The 23,263-nt window shown below is 43.8% G+C and overlaps 1 protein-coding gene across 3 annotated transcripts in view; it reads right to left on the bottom strand.

The window, feature by feature from the left end:
• TOP3A (DNA topoisomerase III alpha) overlaps nucleotides 1-23,263 on the bottom strand; it is a 42,770-nt gene that overhangs the window by 8,176 nt on the left and 11,331 nt on the right. For 2 of the 3 annotated variants that reach the window (XM_060203208.1, XM_060203210.1), the window contains exons 3-16: nucleotides 21,500-21,592; nucleotides 20,909-20,982; nucleotides 20,045-20,120; nucleotides 18,659-18,767; nucleotides 16,162-16,305; nucleotides 15,870-16,040; nucleotides 15,653-15,753; nucleotides 13,555-13,629; nucleotides 11,674-11,756; nucleotides 9,959-10,166; nucleotides 5,983-6,168; nucleotides 5,675-5,804; nucleotides 2,250-2,363; nucleotides 1,981-2,146 (exon numbers count right to left, since the gene is read on the bottom strand). In XM_060203208.1, coding sequence (XP_060059191.1) covers nucleotides 1,981-2,146; nucleotides 2,250-2,363; nucleotides 5,675-5,804; nucleotides 5,983-6,168; nucleotides 9,959-10,166; nucleotides 11,674-11,756; nucleotides 13,555-13,629; nucleotides 15,653-15,753; nucleotides 15,870-16,040; nucleotides 16,162-16,305; nucleotides 18,659-18,767; nucleotides 20,045-20,120; nucleotides 20,909-20,982; nucleotides 21,500-21,592 — 1,730 coding nt within the window. The remainder of the gene's footprint in view (nucleotides 1-1,980; nucleotides 2,147-2,249; nucleotides 2,364-5,674; nucleotides 5,805-5,982; nucleotides 6,169-9,958; nucleotides 10,167-11,673; nucleotides 11,757-13,554; nucleotides 13,630-15,652; nucleotides 15,754-15,869; nucleotides 16,041-16,161; nucleotides 16,306-18,658; nucleotides 18,768-20,044; nucleotides 20,121-20,908; nucleotides 20,983-21,499; nucleotides 21,593-23,263) is intronic. The other variant, XM_060203209.1, reaches the window with a different exon arrangement.

The following is a 23,263-nucleotide window of genomic DNA, read 5'->3' as shown; positions in this document are numbered from 1 at the left end:
AACATTCACACATGCCCTCGACATGCATGTGCTCTGCTGCTGCTGGTGAGCCGCAGACCAGAGGCACAAGTGGGCCCAGGGATCACCTCATTGATCCCAGGGAGAGTTAACTACAAGCAGAACCTTGTGCCTAGTCACTGACCCCACACCAAACAAACCCACAGAAAGTCCATGTACCCTCCTACTGAAGTATCTGGGTTTAAGTTTCAAGTAGCTCATGTAGTTCCTTTCAAAACTAGTATGGGATAGGAAAGACATTATTTGGGGTCGGGTGGTGGCACACCTGGTTGAGCGCACATATTACAATGAGCAAGGACCTGGGTTCAAGCCCCCAGCCCCCAACTGCTAGCGGAAAGCTTTGCAAGTGGTGAAGCAGTGTGGCAGGTGACTGTCTCTCTTCCTTCTCTACCACCCTCCCCCTCTCAATTTCTGGCTGTCTCTATTCCAATAAATAAATTTTAAAAAGACATTATTTATTTTTGTTGTAATTTAATAAATTTATTTTACTTGATTGGATAGAAATTAAAACGGGAAGGGAGAGAGAAAGAGAGACACCTGTAGCACTGCTTCACAATTCATGAAGCTTCCCCCTGCAAGTGGGAACTGGGGGCTTGAACCTGGGTTCTTGTGTATTGTAACGTAAGCTCAACAGACTCTGTCACTGCCCAGTCAGAAAACATACTTTTCTAACAAAATGCAAACATGTTGCTTGCTGTGATGGTCATCCCAGTAATGCAAAGAAGTAATGGTCAGACACCAGCACCTGGTTATACCAGTACATAAGACTGTGCTGGCCACTGATTCAAAATTTAATTAAAATAATTTAATTAAAATAGAGATTGGCATTTCTTTCTTTTACTTTTTTAAATTTATTCTTTAAGTTTTTTCAATATTTATTCCATTTTGTTGCCCTTGTTTTACTGTTGTAGTTATTATTGATGTCTTTGTTGTTGGATAGGACAAAGAGAAATGGAGAGAGGAGGGAAGACAGAGAGGGGGAGAGAAAGATAGACACCTGCAGACCTGCTTCACCGCCTGTGAAATGACTCCCCTGCAGGTGGGGAGCCGGGGGCTCGAACTGGGATCCTTACACCTGTAGGTCCTTGCACTTTGCACCACGTTGAGCTTAACCCGCTGCATTACTGCCCGACTCCCTCATTTTTTTTTTTTTTTTGAGACTGACATTTCTAAAGCTAATGGCCCACAACAACCAGGCCAGGTTTTCCTGATTGTTTCTGTATCAACAAAACTTAAGAAAAGAACAAGCAAGACTTAAGAGGACAATCTGCAGGATGTACGTTGGTATATGGAAAGGTAGCAAGCAGGAAGATGAATTAAGCTGGTAAACTTCACCCTCCAAAGGATGGACTGTGAAGCGTCACACCATCGAGGCTCTGCTGAACCATCCTCTCAAACTTGCACTTTTTTAAAAAAGCTTTTCTTTTTGAAGCTTCCCCACTCCGGACTCCGGGTGGGCCTTAGGGGCTTGAACCGGGTCCTTGCACACTATAACGAGTATACTCAGCCTGGTGCTCTACCACTTACTTAGCCCCTTCAAACTCCTGCTTCTTTATCTTTTTTTTTTTTTTGTCTCCAGGGTTATTGCTGGGGCTCTGTGCCTGCACCAGAAATCCACTGTTCTTGGAGGCTATTTTTTCCCTTTTTGTTGCCCCTGTTGTTTATCACTGTTGTTATTGCTGTCGTTGTTGCTGGATAGGACAGAGAGAAATCAAGAGAAGGAAAAGAAGACAGAAAGGGGCAGAGAAAGATAGACACTTGCAGACCTGCTTCACCACCTGTGAAGCCAGGTGGGGAGCCAAGGGCTCAAACCGGGATACTTATGCCAGTCTGTGAACTTTGCACCATGTATATTTAACCCGCTGCGCTACCCGCCAGCCCCCCAGACTCCTGCTTCTTAAGACTATGCAATGACCAGACTCAGAGTTAAATGACCCCTCATACGGCAGGTTCGGCACTTACTTCTTAGCTTTGGCCACTGCTTCAATGAATACTTGCTTATATTTCTGGACCTGTTGCCTCAGGACAACAGATTTGTCCTTCTTCCCCTCACAGATGAGCTTCAGGTCAGCCTCCAGCTCCGCCCGAAGGTCTGGCTTGGACATCTCATAGCCCATGGAGTCATAACCTGTGGGGAAAGCAGTGCAGCTTGGTTTGGCCCCAGACAAGACAAGCCCCCCAGAGGACATGAACCACAGAGTATGTCATCCCACCCCCCTTCTCCTTCTTACCTTCCACAAGGCCCATGCCCAGGTGCCCAGGGAGAAAGCGTTTGTCTGGGGTGAGCCCAACATACATCCGAGCTTTGATGGTCTCAATGTGCTCTGCGTGAGTGGCGTCGGTACCTGAAAGCCACCCCAGGTGACAAGCTTAGCACAGACAGGCACCCAAAGGTGCCCCAGACATCCTACTGTGGGGAAAACGCCTTCCCCTCACATCTAGCCCAAGCAGAAATCTCAATGACAAATTCACCTCTCCTTCACAGACCACCAGAGCCCACATCATCTGATTTGCACTGTGGTAGTCAAACACACTTCTGGTTTACTCCTCCACCCAACCCAGTCCTTACGCTGGGGACCACAGGATTATCTCAAATATAGCTCTACTGCAGCCTAAGAGGTAGTGCAATGAATAAAGCATTGGACTCTAACCTCTCTTGAGGTTCCAAGTTCAATCCCGGGCATAGCACATGTCAGAGTGAAGTTTCTGGTTCTCTCCTTTTCTGATTTTCTCATTAACTTAATAATAAATAAGTCTAATTATATACATGTATGTATGTCACCAGAGAGATGCGCATCAAAAGTAGAGATACATGACCCAATGAGTGGGAGTAGTTAAGAAATTCAATAACGTGGTCCGGGAGGTGGCGCAGTGGATAAAGCATTGGACTCTCAAGCATGAGGTCCCAAGTTCAATCCCCGGCAGCACATGTACCAGAGTGATATCTGGTTCTTTCTCTCTCATGAATAAATTCCAAAAAAAAAAAAAGAAAGAAAAAGAAAGAGAGAAAAAGAAAAAGAAAAGAAACTCAGTAACATGCACTGCTGGAGCAATGGAGCAATGGAAAGTGGCAATCACTGTGGAAAATTGCCCAGAGTTTCCTCTAAAGGCTAAATATAGTCACTTGATATAGCAAAAGTAAATACCCATACAAACACACATAAATATGCACTGCAGCTCTGCCCACAACAGCTAAAAAATGATGAACAACTGATGAACAGATAAACAGAATATGTTAAGTCCTCTCAATGGAATAGTATTCAGTAAGAAAATGCAACGAGGGGCCGGGCAGTAGCATAGTGGGTTGTGCGCACATGGTGCACAGTGCAAGGGACCCCAGTTTGAGCCCCTGGCTCCCCAGCTGCAGGGGAGTTGATTCACATGTGGTGAAGCAGGTCTGCAGGTGTCTGTCTCTCCACTTCTGTCTTCCCTCCTCTTGATTTCTCTGTCCTATTCAACAACAATGTCAACAATAACAACAACAAAGATAAACAACAAGGGCAACAAAACGGAAAAAACAGCTTCCAGGAGCAGTGGATTCCTAGTGTAGGAACCAAGTCCCAGCAATAACCCTGGAGGCAAAAAAAAAAAAAAAAAAAAAAACAATAACCAGTGAAATGGGACTGGAGAGACAGCATAATGGTTATGCAAAGACTTTCATGCTTAAGGCTCTGAGCCAGAGCTTGCAGGGCTCTAATTAATAATAGGAAAAAAGAAAATTGCATTAATGGGCCAGAGAGACAATACACTAGGTACAGTTAGTGCCTTGCCATGAGCACAGTCCAGGTTTAAGCGCCAATACCACACAGGAGTGTTTCAGTACTAAAGGAAGTCTGGTGCTAATGGAGACCAATTTGAATGAAAAAGTAGCCTGAAGCAGCCCACTCTTTCAATTCAAAGATGAAGGAGAGGAATGGTTCAGAAAGACTGGAGCAACTCTCTGTGAAATTGCAGATCCATCAAAAGATCGAATATAAGAGTGATAGGTATATCTGAGGAGGAGGACAAGGCCAAAGGCCCAGAGTTCATTTTCAGAGTAGCTTTAGCTGAGAACTTCCCTCACTTATGAAACCCTCAGAACATTCTCATTCAAGAGGCAGAACGATCACCCAGATTTATAAATACAAAAACACCAAGGCACATTATTATCAAACTACCAAAAGTCAACAACAAGGAAAAAATTTTGCTGGCTGCTAGGGAAAGGAAAGAAGTTGCATACAAAGGCAGAGCTATAAGATTTTCATCAGATTTCTCTTCAGAAACTCTAGAGGCTAGGAAAGAGTGGAACAACATATTCAAAGTTCTAAAGGAGAGGGAATTCCAGCCATGAATAATATATCCTGCAAAATTATACTTCAAATATAAGGGAGAAATAAAGGTTTTCTCAAATATTCAAGAACTAAAGGAATTTGCCACAACCAACGCTACCTTATAAGAACTACTGAACCAAGTCCTACAAGGAAAAAGGAAGCAAAAACTTGCAGATGCTACCATGACACCAACCTGACTCCTCCGGACAACCTCACCATTGTACCCTGGAGCCCCACCTCTCCAGAGCCCTGCTCCACTAGCAAAAGATAGGGACAGGCTGGGGGTATGGATCAACTTGCCAATGCCCATGTTCCCCATGTTAAGTGGAGAAGCAATTACAGAAGCCAGACCTTCCACCTTCTGCACCCCACGATGATCCTGGGTCCATACTCTCAGAGGGATAAAGAATAGGAAAGTTTCCAATGGAGGGGATGGGATACGGAACTCTGGTGGTGGGAAGTGTGTGGAATTTCACCCCTCTTTGTCTATGGTTTTGTCGATATTTTCTGTTTTTTATTTTACAAATAAATTTTAAAAAGTGGCCTGAAGCACAAGGCTTGGGCTCCACACACACACTCCCAAAGAATGAAATACTGATGCATACTACAGTAAGGATGAACATCAAAAACATGCTGAGTGAAAGAAGCCAGTTACCAAAAGCCACATACTATTTCCTTAACAGGAATATCTAAAACAGTCCAACCAATTGAGTCAGAAAGATTAGAGATTACATAGGGCTGGGGTTGGGAGAGTAGGGGAAATAGGAGTGACTGTTGATGGGTGTGGAGTTTAATGAAAACGCTCTAAAACTGATCATGGCGAGCTGCGTGAGCAGCTACAGTCTCTCTCTCTGCACATAACAGTAAAATAAAATTGCACATTTGGCCTTAGTAAGATCTTAATTTGCCTGAATCTCACTGAGGTTGGGGAAATGGCTCAACTGGTAAAATATTGCGGTTCCCAGTTCAGTCTCCATCACTGCATGTATAGGAGTGGAACTCGGCTCAAGTTAAGCTCTCTATCAGGTGTAATAAAGAAAATAATTAAAAAAAAAATTTTAATCATTTTTTTAATATTTATTTATTCCTTTTTGCTGCCCTTGTTGTAGTTATTATTGTTGTTGATATTGATGTCATTGTTGTTGAACAGGACAGAGAGAAATGGAGAGAGATGGGGAAGACAGAGAGGGGGAGAGAAAGACAGACACCTGCAGACCTGCTTCACTGCCTGTAAAGTGACTCTCCTGCAGGTGGGGAGAAAATAAATTTTAAAGACACAGCATTGTAGAAGAAACAATGCCTGGCACAGCTGAGTGTTCCAGAGCTCTAATTACCACGTCACTGACCAATGCCATGCTTTTCCATGAGGGCAATGAGGTCTGCCTCGGTGAGAAGCTGGGGTGGGCTAGTCTCCCCATCCACCATTTCCACAGTGCTGGGCTGAAAGCAGGTGCCTCTCTCATAGACCGGGATTATCTACAGACAGAGCAACAGAAACACCATTCAAGTCATTCTTTCATGCCAAATAGTTTCCATTGCCTGGCTTGACCAGAAGGTTCAAAGGCTAGAAGCACCACTGTCCATACACCCCCTCCCTGAGGTCTACAGGACAAGACATGACTTATGACCTCCAAATGGACCTATGTTTTATCACCTTGTCACTCCAGTGATCGTAGGGGTACACATCCAGATAGTTACGGGCCAGAACCATGAGGCCATGAGCCACAAAGCGCTCCTGAGCAATATCAATCTCCACGGTGGTCTCCTGACCCTGGGCATCCTGGGAGCAGCAGGCTAGGAAATGGCGAACAATGAACTCATAGAGTCGCTGTTCATCTCCCTGTGAAGAAGAGAAGAGTCTGAACTGCCCCCAAAATAACTCATCAAGGGTCTCAGAGCTGGTGGTGGCCACCTTTCAGCCTGATGTTCTGCATAAATAGGAGGAGCCTAGGAGCGCCAACTAAGAATGCCAATAACTTGGAGCACTTCTGGGACTAGTCTGATAATCTCCACAACTTTGACAAAGACAAACAAGGCTGTCATTTGTCCTCAAGACTGGAAAGTGGGTTTTTTGATACAAACCCAATCTAAATAAAAAACATGGTAAGTGAAAACACAAAAAACTAACGAGAAACTCTATGGGTATATTATACATACAAAACAAAATGTTCCAGCAACCTCAGACCAACTCCATAAATACATGGTCTTTTCCTACTAGTTAGATAATAAAGGATTTACTGAGAGTCGATTATGTCTCTAAGATGCTCACATTCATACCCAATTTTTATCCTTTTAAAAAATTATTTTTATGGGGGGTCTGGGCAGTAGCACAGCTGGTTAAGTGCATGTGACGCAAAAACGCAAGGAGCGGCGTAAGGACCCCGGTTCGAGCCCCCGGCTCCCCACCTGCAGGGGAGTCGCTGCTTTATAAGCGGTCAAGCAGGTCTGCAGGTATCTATCTTTCCCGTCTTCCCCTCCTCTCTCCATTTCTCTCTGTCCTATCCAACAATGATGACAACAATAACTACAACAATAAAACAACAAAGGCAACAAAAGGGAAAATAAATATTTTTTTAAATATTTTTATTTATTTATTATTGGATAGAGACAGAGAGAAACTGAGAGGAGAGGGAGAGATAGAGAGGGAAAGAGACAAAGAGATACCTGCAGCCCTACTTCACTACATGTGAAGCTTTCCCCCTGCAGGTGGAGACCTGGGGCTTGAACCTGAGTCCTTATGCACTGTAATGTGCCACCGACTGCACCCTCCCCCCCCCACATATTTTCCTTCTAAGAATGTAGTCAAGTGCTAGGGGAACAGCATAGTGGTAATACAAAAAAGACTTCATGGCTGGAGCTCTGAGGTCCCAGATTCAATCCCTGGCACCATCGTAAGCCAGAACTAAGTGGTGCTCTGATAAAAAAGAGAGAGGTAGGGCCGGGTGGTGGCGCACCTGGTTGAGCGCACATATTACAGTGTGCAAGGACCCAGGTTCGAGCCCCTGGTCACCACCTGCAGGGATAGCTTCACAAGTGGTGAAGCAGGGCTGCAGGTGTCTCTCTGTCTCTCTCCCTATCTCCCCCTTCCCTCTCAATTTCTGACTGTCTATCCAACAAGTATTTAAAAAATTAAAATAAAATTAAAAAATTAAAAAGAGAAAGAGATCACCACAAGTATTTAGGTATATGAATAACTATAGAATATCATGTGCTAAAAAATCTAAAAACACTGTTTCAAAAACATACCTGGCAAAATAAATTATAGTATATCAATCTAACCTTTTTTTTTTTTCCTTTTCCTCAGAGTTATCACTGGGGTTCAGTGCCTGCATTACAAATCCACTGCTCCTAGAGGCTATTCTTTCTCTTTTGTTGCCCTTGTTGTTGCTATTATTATTGTTGTTATTGCTGTCGTTGTTGTTGGATAGGACAGAGAAATCGAGAGAGAGGACGGGAAGACAGAGAGGGGGAGAGAAAGACAGACACCTGCAGATCTATTATGAAGTGACCCCCCTGCAGGTGGGGAGCTGGGGGTTCAAACTGGGATCCTTAGGCTGGTCCTTGTGCTTTGTGACATGTGTGCTTAACCCACTGTGCTACCACCTGGCGCCCTTCAATATAATCTTTAGCATACAATATTTTGTATATGGAGACATGTTCATGGACATTAACAAATAGAGAAAAATTGGGGAAAAAGCAGTTTGCAAAAACTATCAAGTCAATTTTATTAGAAAATATTACATAGGGATGATCTCACTCTCAGACCGAAGTTGAAAAACAAGATTAGAAAAGAAAACACAAGTCGAACCTGAAATGGAATTGGAGTATTACACCAAAGTAAAAGACTCTGGGGTGGGTGGGGAGAATACAGGTCCATGAAAAATGATGAATGAAATAGTGGGGGTTGTATTGTTAAATGGGAATCTGGGGAATGTTATGCATGTAAAAAAAAAAAAGAAGAAGAAGTAGAAACGCAAAGCAGAAATTGACTGAGTTTGGAGTATGGCACCAAAGTAAGAAAGCAGAAGTACACTAGAGTTTGCAGTGAGTACCTCCCTAATACTTCCTCTCCACTTTTCCAAGCTTTGGGTCCATGATTGCTCAACAATTTGCTTGGCTTTGTATGTTAACTCTCTTTTCAGTCACCAGGTTCCAGGTGTCATGAGGATGCCGGCCAGATTTCCCTGGATTGAAGACCCCACCAATATGTCCTGGAGCTCAGCTTCCCCAGAGACCCACCCTACTAGGGAAAGAGAGAGACAGGCTGGGAGTATGGACCGACCAGTCAATGCCCATGTTCAGCGGGGAAGCAATTACAGAAGCCAGACCTTCTACCTTCTGCAACCCACAATGACCCTGGGTCCATGCTCCCAGAGGGATAGAGAATGGGAAAGCTATCAGGGGAGGGGGTGGGATATGGAGAATGGGTGGTGGGAATTGTGTGGAACTGTACCCCTCCTACCCTATGGTTTTGTTAATTAATCCTTTCTTAAATAAAAAATTTTAAAAAATTAAAAAAAAAAAAAAAAGGAAACACTGAGGGAGTCAGGTGGTAGCGCAGTGGGTTAAGTGTGGGTGGCGCTAAGCGCAAGGACAGGAATAAGGATCCTGGTTCGAGCCCCCAGCTCCCTTCCTGCAGGGGGGTTGCTTCACAGGTGGTGAGGCAGGTCTGCAGGTGTCTCTCTTTCTCTCCCCTCCTCTCTCCATTTCCCCTCCTCTCTCCATTTCTCTCTGTCCTATCCAACAAAAACATCAACAACAACAATAACTACAACAATAGAACAGCAAGGGCAACAAAAGGGAATAAATAAAAAAAAAAAAAGAAAAGATTACATACATGTATAGCAAAATGGTGATTCTTGGTAAGGGTGAATTACAGTAAAAAAAAAAAAATAGGCTTGTTGGGGCTGGGTGGTGGTGCACCTGGTTGAGCATACGTATTATAATGTGCAAGGACCCGGGTTCGAGCGCCCAGTCCCCACATGCAGGGGGAAAGCTTTGCTATCACCCCCTTCCCTCTTGATTTCTGGCTGTCTCTATACAATAAATAAAAGATAATAAAAAAAGATTAGGCTTGTCTTCAGGTAATCATTGCTCTGGGATGACTTTTTCAGATATAATCAGCAAAGAAGGGAGGAAGGAAGAGAGGGAGGGAGGAGGGAAAGGAGAGGGCAGAGGGACAGGCAGACAGAGAGATAGAGACCAGCACTGGAGTTTCCTTCATTGTGGTTCTGGTTGGGCTGAAACCTGAGTCATGCACATGGCACTATACAAGTGAGTTTTTTGGTGCCTGGGAGGAACAGTAAAATAATGCATTAGACTGTCATGCACAGGGCCTAGTTCGATCCCTAGTATTACATGTGCCAGAGTGATGCTCTGGTTCTCCTTCTTTTGGTCTCATTAATAAATACTTTCTTCAAAAAATATTTTTATTTATTATTGGATAGAGAGATATTTTGAGGGGAAGGGGAGGCAGAGAAGGAAAGAGGAAAGAGAGACACCTGCAGCCCTACTTTACCACCTCCAAAATGAGACATTTCAAAACTACTTACTTCTTAAAATAAAAGACTACTCTATTTACACCCTACACTTGACCTCTCACCTCCCAGAGGTTCTGATGAGAAACTAACCTGCAAGTTGCTGGTATATTTGGTGGGATGAATAGGAGGATGGGCTTGGTCAGACTTGTTCCCGTTGCGTGGAGTGGGGCCACCCCGTTCTAGAATACTCTGGGCAAAGGCACCCCAGCGTGGATCTGGGGTCTGTTGCTCCACCAGCACTGTCAGGTTTAAGTCTTTGGGGAAAATGTTTGTTTCAGTTCGGGGGTAGCTGATGTACCTAGAAAGAAGACAAATAGTTAAATTACTAATTGTTCTACATAAACGACTAAAGCGAACCGGAAACAGCTGGTGGCTTCCAATATCATTAATGCAACTGAAAGCAGTCCAGGTCAATGGAACTGAGAAAGTCTTAGACATATATCCCTAGCAGGATGGAAAGCAGCAGGCTCTCCTGCTCGGACATTCACAGAAGCCAAAAAACAGGAAACACACACCACAGCCTAACTTTGCTAGCAGTCATGTGGTACAAGCATACTACCCGCCCACTCCAGTCAGAAAGAAACCAGCACAGAGTGGTCTAGGAGATAGCATAGTGGACAAAGCATTACACTCTCAAGCTTGAAGCCCCAAATTCAATCCCTGACAGCACATCAGCACAGGTTTCAGAGTAATGCCTCTCCTCCTATCTTCCTCACTAATTAATAAAATCTTTTTTTTTTTTAACCATAGCATTGCTCAGCTCTGGCTTATGGTGGGGATTGAACCTGGGACTTTGGGGCCTCAGGTGTGAGAATCTCTTTGCATAACCATTATGCTATCTACCCTATCCAATAAATAAAATTAAAAAAAAAAAAAAGCAACAGCACAGAGCAGCAGAATGGTGGCTGACAGCTGCTGCCACATGGGCTCCTGAAACCTTTACTAAACTACACATGAACCAATGCTGACCAGCAACTGTTATGAGGACCCCATCTTCCAATTTTATTCATTACTTAACTCAGTATGTGATCCACATGTACAGCACACCCATTTGAAAACCCGAATTTAAAATGCTCAAGAATCACATGTGGTGATCACTGGTCAATGGATGGTGCTGAGGGGCTCATGGCCTGAAGAGGCAGCAATGGTTCACAACAGGCAAACAATTCCTAAAGGTGCTGCCCACCACTTCTAGTGGCCCAGGAACACATGGCGAGTGATGAAAGAGTGGGAGCTGAATTTATTCTGTGGACTATTATTTCAGGGAAACTGACTTAGAATGCCTTCTTTAAATTTTATTTTATTTCTTTTTTTTTTTTTTTTTTTGCCTCCAGGGTTATCTCTGGGATTCAGTGCCTGCACTATGAATCCACTGCTCCTGGAGGCTATTTTTTCCCTTTTGCCCTTGTTTATCCTTGTTGTTGTTATTATTGCTGTCATTGTTGGGTAGGACAGAAAGAAACCGAGAGGAGAGGAAGACGGGGAGAGAAAGATAAGACACCTGCAGACCTGCTTCACTGCTTGTGAAGCGACCCCTCCTGCTGGGGGCCCGAACAGGGATCCCTAAGCCGGACCTTGCACTTTGCACCATGGGTGCATTACTGCCCGGCTCCCTAGAATGCCTTTTTATCAAAAAGAGAAGTCAATGTGAAAATTTTATTTCAGAACTCAGGTGATAACTCAATAGCGTATGGCTTTCCCCAATAAAACCTATCACTAAAAAAAAATAATAAAAAACCTATCCCTAAGATATTTCATGCTAATAAAGATACACAATAGTCTAATCTCAGGTGTGGAATAATTACCCTTGAGTGTAGAGCTTTTCAGCAATCCTCATGGTTTCTTTAGCATTTATCTTCAATTTTCGAGAGGCCAGCTTCTCCAGCTCCTATTAAGTGAGTTAAAATGTATGTTGGGTGTTGGGACCATGTGTAAGCCTGATAGAGCTTAGGGAGAACCACCCCCGTCCCTGGATGGAGGTCTGAGAAGATAACCTCTTGGTAAGTCTCTCTCAACCGAGGTGAGCATAAGGGGGGAAACTCAGACTTGGTTCTTTGCTTCTTGACTCTCAGGCCCACAGAAACCCCAGTACTTCCCTCCGTTAACCACAGGCCACATGGCCGCAGATTCACTTATTCAAAGTCACCTTCTGATCACAGAAGAACACACCTTATCACACACCTCAGACCCCAGACAAGAGAAATTTCAAACTATATGGCTCTTTGATATCCATCTTCTCTCTGTTTTACCCTACAGGTTTAACCCCTATGCTTTTCTCAAATACCTTTGGATAATTAAGTTGTTTGTGTCATAGAGAATAACTGTCTTGTATCTTATCAATTTTTGTCATATCAGCCCCCTTAGGGGCATGTCGACTGTTAAGAAACCTGTAATTTCTGACATATTTCAATAATAATTCCCTTCGTTTGCTTTTCTATTTAACTCATGTCCACTTTGCTAATAAATGGATTCTACAGATTCTAGGATTCTAGGCAAGTTAAGAGTCCCCTGGTGCCTTTTACTTCATGTCACCCCTGTCATGAGCGAGAAAGAACCAGCCCGTTACCTTTCCCCTGGAGACCACCCCAAACCAGAGAGAGAGATATACCGAAATCTGGCGCCCAACGTGGGGCAGAATTTCCCCAACCAGAGAGAAAAAGAGATACCGAAATCTGGCGCCCAGAGTGTGGGGCAGAATTTCCCCAACCAGAGAGAGAAAGAGATACTGAAATCTGGCTTCTTACCAACACCCCAATACCAACTGCCACTATTTGTAACAAATTCCACGCTTGGACTGACTTTCTAACAACCCAGTCTGGGTAGAGCAGTGGCCTTGCCAGAAAAAAAGGGTTAAACATGATATTCCTGGCCTGATAAAATTTTTTTTATTTGGGGAGTCGGGCTGTAACGCAGCGGGTTAAGCGCAGGTGGCGCAAAGCACAAGGACCGGCATAAGGATCCCGGTTCAAACCCCGGCTCCCCACCTGCAGGGGAGTCGCTTCACAGGCGGTGAAGCAGGTCTGCAGGTGTCTATCTTTCTCTCCTCCTCTCTGTCATCCCCTTCCTCTCTCCATTTCTCTCTGTCCTATCCAACAACAGCCCAACCCCCTATTTATTTATTTATTTATTTGAGACAGTGAGAAATTGAGAGAGGAAGGGAGATAGGTAAGATAGGTAGATAGAGAAAGACACCTGCATCCCTGCTTCACCACTCGTGAAGCTTTTCCCCTACAGATGGGGACCAGGGGCTTGAACCTGGGTCCTTGTGCATTATAACATATGCACTTATTCAGGTGCGCCACTACCTGGTCCCTGGGCTACTTTTTTTTTTTAATATTTATTTTATTTATTTATTCCCTTTTGTTGCCCTTGTTGTTTTATTGTTGTAGTTATTATTGTTGTTGTCATTGTTGGATAGGACCGAGAGAAATGGAGAGAGGAGGGGAAGACAGAGAGGAGGAGAGAAAGATAGACACCTGCAGACCTGCTTCACCGCCTGTGAATCCACTCCCCTGCAGGTGGGGAGCCGGGGTTCGAACCGGGATCCTTATGCCGGTCCTTGTGCTTTGCGCCACCTGCGCTTAACCCGCTGCGCTACAGCCCGACCCCCCCTGGGCTACTTTCTGTAGCAGAACCCCAACAGGAAGTCAGTTGTTCTGGGATTGGCACAACCATTTGGAACCTACCACAGTGTCCAAAGCTTGGGGCCTCCATTTGCTCTTTGGTTTGGACCTGACCTCCACCACAGTCGCCATGGGATCCTAAAGAGTCAAAGCAGAACAGGTTTGACTGTAGGCTGCCCACTGCAGCCCCACTCACCATTCCAGACCACACTCAGGCTGATGATGAGTGTGCTTGGTGATGATAAGTGTGCACAGTGCCAGCATTCAGCCCACAGCATGGGGATGCCCTCACCCCCCTCCTAGCTTTACCAAGACACTTTGTGGGACAATTTCACAAGCTCTAAGGAGCCTCAAGAGCCTGTGAATTACAACAACCAGTTTACTTCTTAAGATAGCTTCCTCTGACTATAAAGTTTGTGCTATGTTGCTTGTTTTAGGATAACAACATTAGAAATAGGGGAAAGTGTACAAGTTGGAGAATTCTACTCCTAAGACCAGCTTCACAAGTTTAAAATAAAGGCTTTGTGACCGGCGTTAAGGATCCCGGTTCGAGCCCCCGGCTTCCCACCTGCAGGGGAGTCGCTTCACGGGCGGTGAAGCAGGTCTGCAGGTGTCTATCTTTCTCTCCCCTCTCTCTCTGTCTTCCCCTCCTCTCTCCATCTCTCTGTCCTATCCAACAACAAAGCAACGTCAACAATGGCAATAATAACCGCAACGAGGCTGCAACAACTAGGGCAACAAAAAGGGGGAAAAAGGCCTCCAGGAGCGGTGGATTCATGGTGCAGGCACCGAGCCCAGCAATAACCCTGGAGGAAAAAAATAAATAAATAAATAAAAAATAAAGGCTTTGTTACTGTCATCATCAATGGCAGTTCACCAGCCTCGGCTGACTTTTTTATACAGCACAGAATGAGAGTGAGTGATTGGGGGGGATCAACTGAAGATTCCTCTAGTGTAGTGAAGGGGTCAGGTTTGAATATGAGTAGTGTGCATAGCAAAGCAGTATATTAGCAAAGAGAACTGTTTTGCCAGCCTAAAAATATTCAGTTTTTTTTTTTTTGAGTGGTATGCAGTTCAGTCTTTATTCATGTGGAACGCAGTGCAATCTAAGCTCAAAGATTCAGTTTTAAAGAGAGACAGAAACTGCTTGGCTTTGGCTCCCTGCCACCTTGTGGCTTTGGGTGTGCAAGTATGTACACTACAGTTATAGTATCTCTCCAACCTCCAACTTTACACATTTATTTATTTTATATTTTTTATTTTCCCTTTTGTTGCCCTTGTTGTTTTTTATCGTTACTGTGGTTATTACTGTCATTGTTATTGATGTCGTTGTTGTTAGATAGGACAGAGAGAAATGGAGAGAAGAGGGGAAGATAGAGAGAAAGATAGACACCTGCAGACCTGCTTCACCGCTTGTGAAGCGACTCCCCTGTAGGTGGGGGACCAGGGGCTCGAACCGGGATCCTTACGCGGGTCTTTACGCTTCGTGGTGCACGTAACCCGCTGCACTACCGCCCGACTCCCAACTTTACACATTTAAAGAGACCGTAAGTGGGTAAAGAATGTAGCTAAAGCGGTTTGTTGGTGGAAATATTTACATATTAAAACCTAAAAATGCTTCTTTCCAAATAAACTAGGGACCAGGTACTTGTTTTTTACTTTTATTTTTTTATTGCCACCAGAGTTATCGTTGGGGCTCCTCCATCTAGAAACAAAGGTAGTCATCACCCTCTCAACACTGACAGGACTAAGTAAGCAGCAGGGGCTCAGTAGTCATTATGCCTCCTTAGCAAATTAACAATAAACCTGCCAGTGGGCTACAGCCAACCCCGGAGATCTTGGGCTTTATGGAGGCATCCCTGTGTAGTGTAGCCTCCCAACCAAAGCAGTCAACTATGTGCCGGCTGACAGGAGCATTACAGAATGAGAATCATTCTGACGGTGGAAACCTAGCCACCAGCTGGCCCTGGCCATCTCCTTCTAGTCACTCCTATGCTCATTCAGAATGCCACCTTGTGGAGTCTTTCATGAACACCATACTAGAACAGTCCCATCCCTATACCTATACCTAGTGAACTCAAAGTTCACTACTGCCAGTAGAGAAGAATGGCTTGGGAGTCTGAGGAATCGTTTTCTTAGATTAAAATTTTATATTTCTTACCTCCATACACAGTTGATAGAGAACAAGACAAGCTGTGTGGTTAAAGAGACGGTGCCTTTTCCAGTTGAACTCTATGATGCCATCTTCATGGTTGTGAGTTACTACATTGGAGAAAGAGAAGGAGGCAGGCTGTGACTCCGAGAGGCCTTTATATGGCACAATATGACAGATTTGCTCCCTGGTTAGTCCTGGGCCCCTGGGCTTCCCCAAAACCTACCTTTAATTTTGTGGAAGACTTCTGGCACAAAAGCCTGAATGGCTTTGAACCTCTCTACCACAAACCCCAGTGTTGGGAACTGGCAGCTACCATAGCTGATGAGCTGTTCTGCTAATACCTCGGGGAAGATCTTTTGCAGCCTAAGGGTCTGGAATCTGGTGAAGGCAGCTCCTGGAGCATGAGGAGGGACAAGCAGGAAAGGTCAAAGTAAGTTGCACATATGGACACACAAACCCCTTTTCTGAGTCCACACTACCCCACCCACTGTGCTGTGAATTGGCAGGCCCCTCACCGATCCTCAGGTCCAGCTCCTGCCTCACCTCTACGGCATCACTCACTCTTTGATCAGGCTCAGTGAGGTTTTCACAGGCCACCCTGACAGCATGAGGGGTGATCTCAGAAAAACGGGCTCTTAGCACCTGCAGGCTTGGCTTTACTGCGAAACAGAGACCATCAATTTGAAAGGGAATTATTTCACCTCCCATAACAACAGGCTCACATTTCTTACACCCACCCTGAGGGAAAGGTCTGAGATATACAAGGGATCCAATTTTTTGACAGGCTAAATTAACAGTGGACTAAGAAGGAAACTTCACTAGAACCAACAGAACTGAAGTGTTGTCAAAAATAGCAGTAGAAATGAACTATATCTATTACCTAAAATTTTCTTGATGAGCCATCTGACATACTTGCTCTCTTTATAGAAATGTGCTAGGGGGAAGTCAGGCAGTAGCACAGCAGGTTAAGCGTATGTGGCGTAAATCACAAGGACCTATGTAAGGATCCTGGTTCAAGCCCCCGGTTCCCCACCTGCAGGGAAGTCACTTCACAGGTGGTAAAGCAGGTCTGCAGGTGTCTTTCTTTCCCCCTCTGTCTTCCCCTCCTCTCTCCATTTCTCTCTTGTCCTATTCAACAATGACATCAACAACAACAATAATAACTACAACAATAAAACAACAAGGGCAACAAAAGGGAATTAATTAATTAATTGAAAAAAAAAAAAAAAGAAATGTGCTAGGGGGCCAGGCAGTGGCTCTCCTGGTTAAGCACACACATTACAGTGCACAAGGACCCAGGTTCAAGCCTCTGGTCCCCATCTGCAGGGGGAAAGCTTCACAAGTGGTGAAGGAGTGCTGCAGGTATCTGTCTCTCGACTTCTACTCTTAATTTCTCTGTCTCTATCCAATAGTAAATAAAATATATTTTTTAAATGTGCTGTCTATGGGTCCTACTGGGAAAGAATTTCATATTCTGTCATAGGAGTAATAGAGAATAGACACATCATTCAGAAAGGCAATGTACTTAAGTTCCAGAAGTCATTTTGGCTTCAAATAAAAAGTCACTAAGAGGGAAACAAACAATCGCCTAACACTCTGAAGACTGAGATGGCTTTCCTCTAAATTACCTACAACCACTAATCCTGTTAGAATTGAAGAAAAACAAAAATTAAAAAAAAAAAAAACAGAAAAAAAAAAAAGAAATTGACTATTTGGGCTGAAGAGATAGCACCAAGCTAGTTAGTGCAACACTCTGAGTTACCAGAGGTTCCAAGTTTAATCCCCACCACCACACGCCAGAACTGAGAAATGCTCTGGTTAAAAAGAAATAAATAAATAGGACCTGGGAGGTGGTACAATGTGTAAGGTTCTGAATTTGAAAGCATAACGTCCTGAGTTCAACCCCCAGCACCTCACATGTCATAGTGATTTTCTAATTCTGTCTTGTGTTAATAAATCAGTAAATTTCATTTTAAAAAATAAATCTAAAATTTTGAAGCTATTCTTTGTTGTATTCCACACATAACTTACACATCCTTTTCAAACAGTAAATCTAAGGGGCTGGGTGATGGTACACCTGGTTGAGTGTATTATGTGACAGTGCGCAAGGACCCAGGTTCGAGCCCTTAGTCCCTACCTGCAGGGGAAACTCATTTAATCCTACACAGTCCTGGAATGTGTACCAGCTTAGGTTGGCTTATTTATTTATTAATTTTTTAAATTTATTTTCCCTTTTGTTGCCCTTGTTATCTTTTTATTGTTGTTGTAGTTATTATTGTTGTTATTGATGTCGTCATTGTTAGATAGGACAGAGAGAAATGGAGAGAGGAGGGGAAGACGGAGAGGGGGAGAGGAAGATAGATACCTGCAGACCTGCCTCACCACCTATGAAACAACTCATCTGCAGGTGAGGAGCCGGGGGCTCGAACTGGGATCTTTACTCCGGTCCTTGTGCTTTGCGCCATGTTTATTTATTTTTTTTAATCAGAGCACTGCTCAGCTCTGGTTTATGATGGTAAGAAGGATTGAACCCGGGATTTTGGAGCCTTGGGAATGAGAGTCTCTTTGCATAACCATTATGCTACAACCCCCCCTCCCCCCACTGATTTTCTTTCATTTATTTATTTTATTTCATTTTGTTGCCCTTGTTGTTTTATTGTTGTCATTGTTGGATAGGAGAGAGAGAAATGGAGAGAGGAGGGGAAGACAGAGAGGGGGAGAGAAAGACAGACACCTGCAGACCTGCTTCACCGCCTGTGAATCCACTCCCCTGCAGGTGGGGAGCTGGGAACTCGAATCAGGATCCTTAAGCTGGCTCTTGCGCTTAGCACCACATGCACTTAACCCTCTGTGCTACCTCCCTGGGTTGACTTTCTAGATGAGAAAGTCAAGGTTCTTGAGGGTTCAGTGACTAGCTCCAGGATATGGAGCTGGGACACACCCATACAGGAGAATTATCTGTTTATGTGTTCTCGAAGTACAAGTATTCTGAAGGAATATCACCTCGCTTACCGGCCTTGCACACGTGGATAATTTCAAACCCGATATTTTCACCTTCTCTATCACAGTCAGTCCAGATCACCAAGACCTGGCACTGCCGTGACTCTCGTTCTAGAGTTTTCTGAGATTTCCAGAGGAGAAAAAGCAATGAGAACAAAAGTAATTATTTGATTTCTTAAAAAAAAAAAGTCTTAAAAAAAAAGTCTTTATTTATTTATTGGATAGAGACAGCCAGAAATTGAGAGGGAAGGGGGTGATAGAGAGGGAGAGAGACAGAGAGACACCTGCAGCACTGCTTTACCACTTGCAAAGCTTTCCCTCTGCAGGTGGGGACTAGGGGCTCGAACCTGGGTCCTTGTGCACTGTAACATGTGCAGTCAACCACGTGAGCCACCACCCGGCCCCTAGTTGACCTTTAAAAAAAAACAAGAGCACTGCTCAGCTTTGGTTTATGGTTTATGGTGGTGCATGGGACTAGACCTGGAACTTCTGAGCCTCAGGCATATGTCTCTGCATAACCATTATGCAGTCTACCCCCTCCCAGAAATTATTTGACACCTCTGCCCTACAGAGGTCTGACTGAGCATTAATACTGTTCTAGGAGTATAACAACTTGATGAGAAAAAGAAGCCAAAGAAAACTGTGCTTAGCAGCTCTAAGGATGGAAAGAAAAATCTCCAACACAATCCTCCAGCTTAGAATCCCAGATCCATTAGTGAGCTACTAGCACACTGAGGGTTTAATACAACTATTTCAGCTTCACAAAACCTAGAACACTGCTCTGACACACACTCATAATTCTCGTGGTTCTGATTACATCCTGATTTTAAAATACTACCCTTCATCCTGAGGCTTCCCAGTTAGCAGTGTCCTGATTGCTCAGAATTTACTGTAAAGAGGCCATTGACATTTTGTAGTCTCTTCATTCTAACTAAGGGAAGAATAGGTACTAGAGTTAAACCTTAACTATGCTACAATTTGTGTTGTTGTTCAGTTCTTAGTATTTATTTTTCTTTTTTCTTTTTTTTTAATGGAGCACTGATTAGCTCTGGTTTATGGTGTGCAGAGGATTGAACCAGGGACTACAGAGCCTCAGGCATAAGACTGTTTGCATAACCATTATGTTATCTACCTCTGCCCTTATTAGTATTTCTTTATAAGCAAAGGAGTGAGAGGCTAGAACTCTGGCATATGAATCCAGGGCCTAATTCATGTGAAGTCTGTATTTTAACAGCTATAACCTATAGTTCTGGATGGGAATGATTTTTAAAATCATGTACCAAATTTGATGGAAATCCTTATCTCTACCTCTGATGCATTCAAAATACCCAGAAATAACACAGTTCAATTATCTGCTGGTTCTTCGGCCCCAGTGCCATGCCTTCCGAAAGATCCTACCTTGATGTCTACAAAATTCTCTGGACAATACTTTTCGATGTCAGCTTCAAAGAGAACAAGGGGATTGCAGCTCTGCCTGGAGAGACACATACACACAAAAATTCTCCACCAGCACAAAAGAATCCCTTCACTTTAATGAGAAAATAATAATACTCTTGTATAGCAAACACCCCACATGACAATGTCAGATGATGAAAATCAAAGTTATGACCCTCTGCTGGATGTGCTTCCCATCCCCCATGACAACTGCCAGGAATTACCAGAAGAAAACCTATGACACCTTAAAGTGTATCTGTGATGAGGTTAAAAAAAAAAAAAAAAAAAAAAAAAGGCTGCTATGAAAAAGGGTGAATATTTTGGAAGGGAAAATACCTAAAAGTGGCTACTATTCTAAACACAGAGAAGAATCATAAAGGTAGCAGTTACTCCTAGGTCACTGATGTGGCTGCTATGATGTGCCCCTCCACCCTAAGATGGAATCCTGGTAAAATATGATGGTGTTAGTAGGTGGGGCCTTTGGGAGGTGCTCCATCATAAAGGTGAAGCCTTCATGAATGGTATTAGTGTTTTCATAAAAGAGATCTCACAGAGCTCTCTAATTCCTTGGACTTCACAAGTAAGAAGTGAACAGTGTGCACTGGAAGGTCAGGTTGGCTTCTAACCTCAGGCTTAGATTCTAAAACTGGGAGAAATAAACTTCTACTATCTATAAGTTACCTAGTTAGTGGAGTCCAAATGTATTAAGATAACATAAGTTACACAGTAAGACCAGCACACCTTACAATCCCTGCAATGTTAGCATCAGAGACACACACACACACACACACACACACACACACACACACACCCTGCAATTGTACTGACCATTTGCGATACTGCATCTGAAAGTCATGAGTCAGCAAATGTCCAGAAACTGAAGTCATTATCATGGTAACATTCTGAATGATAACAAAATTCAATTTTAGCAATTTGATTCAGCCAAATCATTCAAATAAAAAGGAGGGACTTCTATTAAAGAAAAAAAAGGGGCCAGGTGGTAGCGCACCGGCTTAAGTGTATATAGGAAGCACAAGGACCTGCACAAGGATCCCAGTTCAAGCTCCTGGCTCCCCACCTTCACAAGCAGTGAAGCACATCTGCAGGTGTCTGTCTTTCTCTCCCCATCTCTATCTTTCTCTCCTCTCTTAATTTCTCCGTTTCTATCCTATAGGAAAAAAAAAAGAAAAGAAAAAAATGGCCACCAGGAGCAGTGGATTCATAGTGCTGGCAAGGAGCCCCAGCGATAACCCTGGAGGCAAAATTAAAAAAAGGTTACTGTTATAATGATGGCTACATATCTTCATAGAAAGCACAATAGAGGGAGCTGGGTGGTAGCACAGTGGGTTAAGCACACGTGGTGCGAAGCGCAAGAACCGGCGTAAGGATCCCGGTTTGATCCCCTGGCTCCCCACTTACAGAGTGTAGCTTCATAGGCGATGAAGCAGGTCTGCAGGTGTCTATCTTTCTCTCCCCTTCTCTGTCTTCCACATTTCTCCATTTCTCTTTGTCCTATCTAACAATGATGACATCAATAACAACAATAATAAAAAACAAGGACAACAAAAGGGAAAATAAATAAATAGAAAAAAAAAGAAAGCACAATACAGAGTGGACTCTGGTGTAAACAATAGACTCTACTCATGTGTGACAAATGCACCCTTGTGTTAGGAGAGGTTCATGATTAGGGGCAGGGAGGGTGTTTGCAGAGGACACATGGGAAATCTCTGCACTTGACTCTCAAAGTCTGCTGTGACCCAACACTGCTCTGAAAAAAGTAAAACTGTTAAGTCCCCCTGCCCTGCCAACTCAACAAAAAAGCAGCCAGGGGAGTGGCAAATATCAATACAACACATGCTACTAAGTATGAGGTCCCAATTTGATCCCTGATCTTACATATGATATAGGGGTGCTCTGGTCTCCTGTGTGTATGTGTCTTTCTCTCTCAGACATTAAAAAAAAAGAGACACAGACAGACAGACAGACACCAAAAATCAGCTGACTAGGGAAAAAAAATTAATATAGCTCTCTGAAGTCAAAAGCCACAGCAGTACACTCACCAAATCCTAGCACCATGATGTTTTAAATCACTTTGAATTTCATCATACTTTTTTTTTTTTTGCCTCCAGGGTTATTGCTGGAGCTCAGTGCCTGCACCATGAATCCACTGCTCCTGGAAGCCATTTTTCCCCCTTTTGTTGCCCTTATTGTTGTAGCCTTGTTGTGGTTATTGTTGTTGTTGATGTCGTTTATTGTTGGATAGGACAGAGAGAAATGGAGAGAGGAGGGGAAGGCAGAGCCGGGGAAGAGAAAGACAGACACCTGCAGACCTGCTTCACAGCCTGTGAAGCGACACCCCTGCAGGTGGGGAGCTGGGGGCTTGAACCTGGATCCTTACGCCAGTCCTTGCGCTTTATGCCACGTACGCTTCACCCGCTGCACTACCACTATTTTTTCCACCCTATTTTTCTTTTTATTTATTTTCCCTTTTGTTGCCCTTGTTGTTTAATATTGTTGTGGTTACTTATGTCGTTGTTGTTGGATAGGACAAAGAGAAATGGAGAGAGATGGGGAAGACAAAGAGGGGGAAAGACAGACAACTGCAGACCTGCTTCACTGCTTGTGAAGTGACTCCCCTGCAGGTGGGGAGCTGGGGAATGGAACTGGGATCCTTATGCTGGTCCTTGTGCTTTGCGCCATGTGCGCTTAACCCGCTGTGCCACCGCCTGACTCCCCCATGAAACTATTGTGTATTAGCTTACTAAGAAGAGTTGGCATGAGTTTTATTAGATACTTCCAAGCCAACTGAGCAGTTGTGCAACAGGTTGAACACTAGAGTTGCATGCATAAGGTCCACAGTTTATTCTCCCAAACCACAAATTACTGACTAATGTTGTAGTTCTCACTTCAGACAAATAAGACATTTCCATATAAATCATGACCAACTATAAGCTGGCATATATGGGCCAAAAGAAGTCATTCCTAAAAGACAGCAACATATTCTACAATGGTCAAGTTGACAAAGCTTCTTCATTTCTTGGTAGTTCCATGAAGCAAATCCAGGGCCCCATTAATGTAAATATTGCTCTACACTAAGCTACAGTCCCAGTCTTAAATTTCTTGATTAAATAACACAAAAATACAGTAACATGGTAAAAAAGGCAAGGACTGTGTAATCCATTG

The sequence above is a fragment of the Erinaceus europaeus genome, chromosome 12 (assembly GCF_950295315.1).
Source record: "Erinaceus europaeus chromosome 12, mEriEur2.1, whole genome shotgun sequence".
In the NCBI taxonomy this organism is placed as follows: Eukaryota; Metazoa; Chordata; class Mammalia; order Eulipotyphla; family Erinaceidae; genus Erinaceus; species Erinaceus europaeus.
Note: the sequence above shows the minus strand (reverse complement) of the source record. Positions and strands in the feature narration are given on the sequence as shown.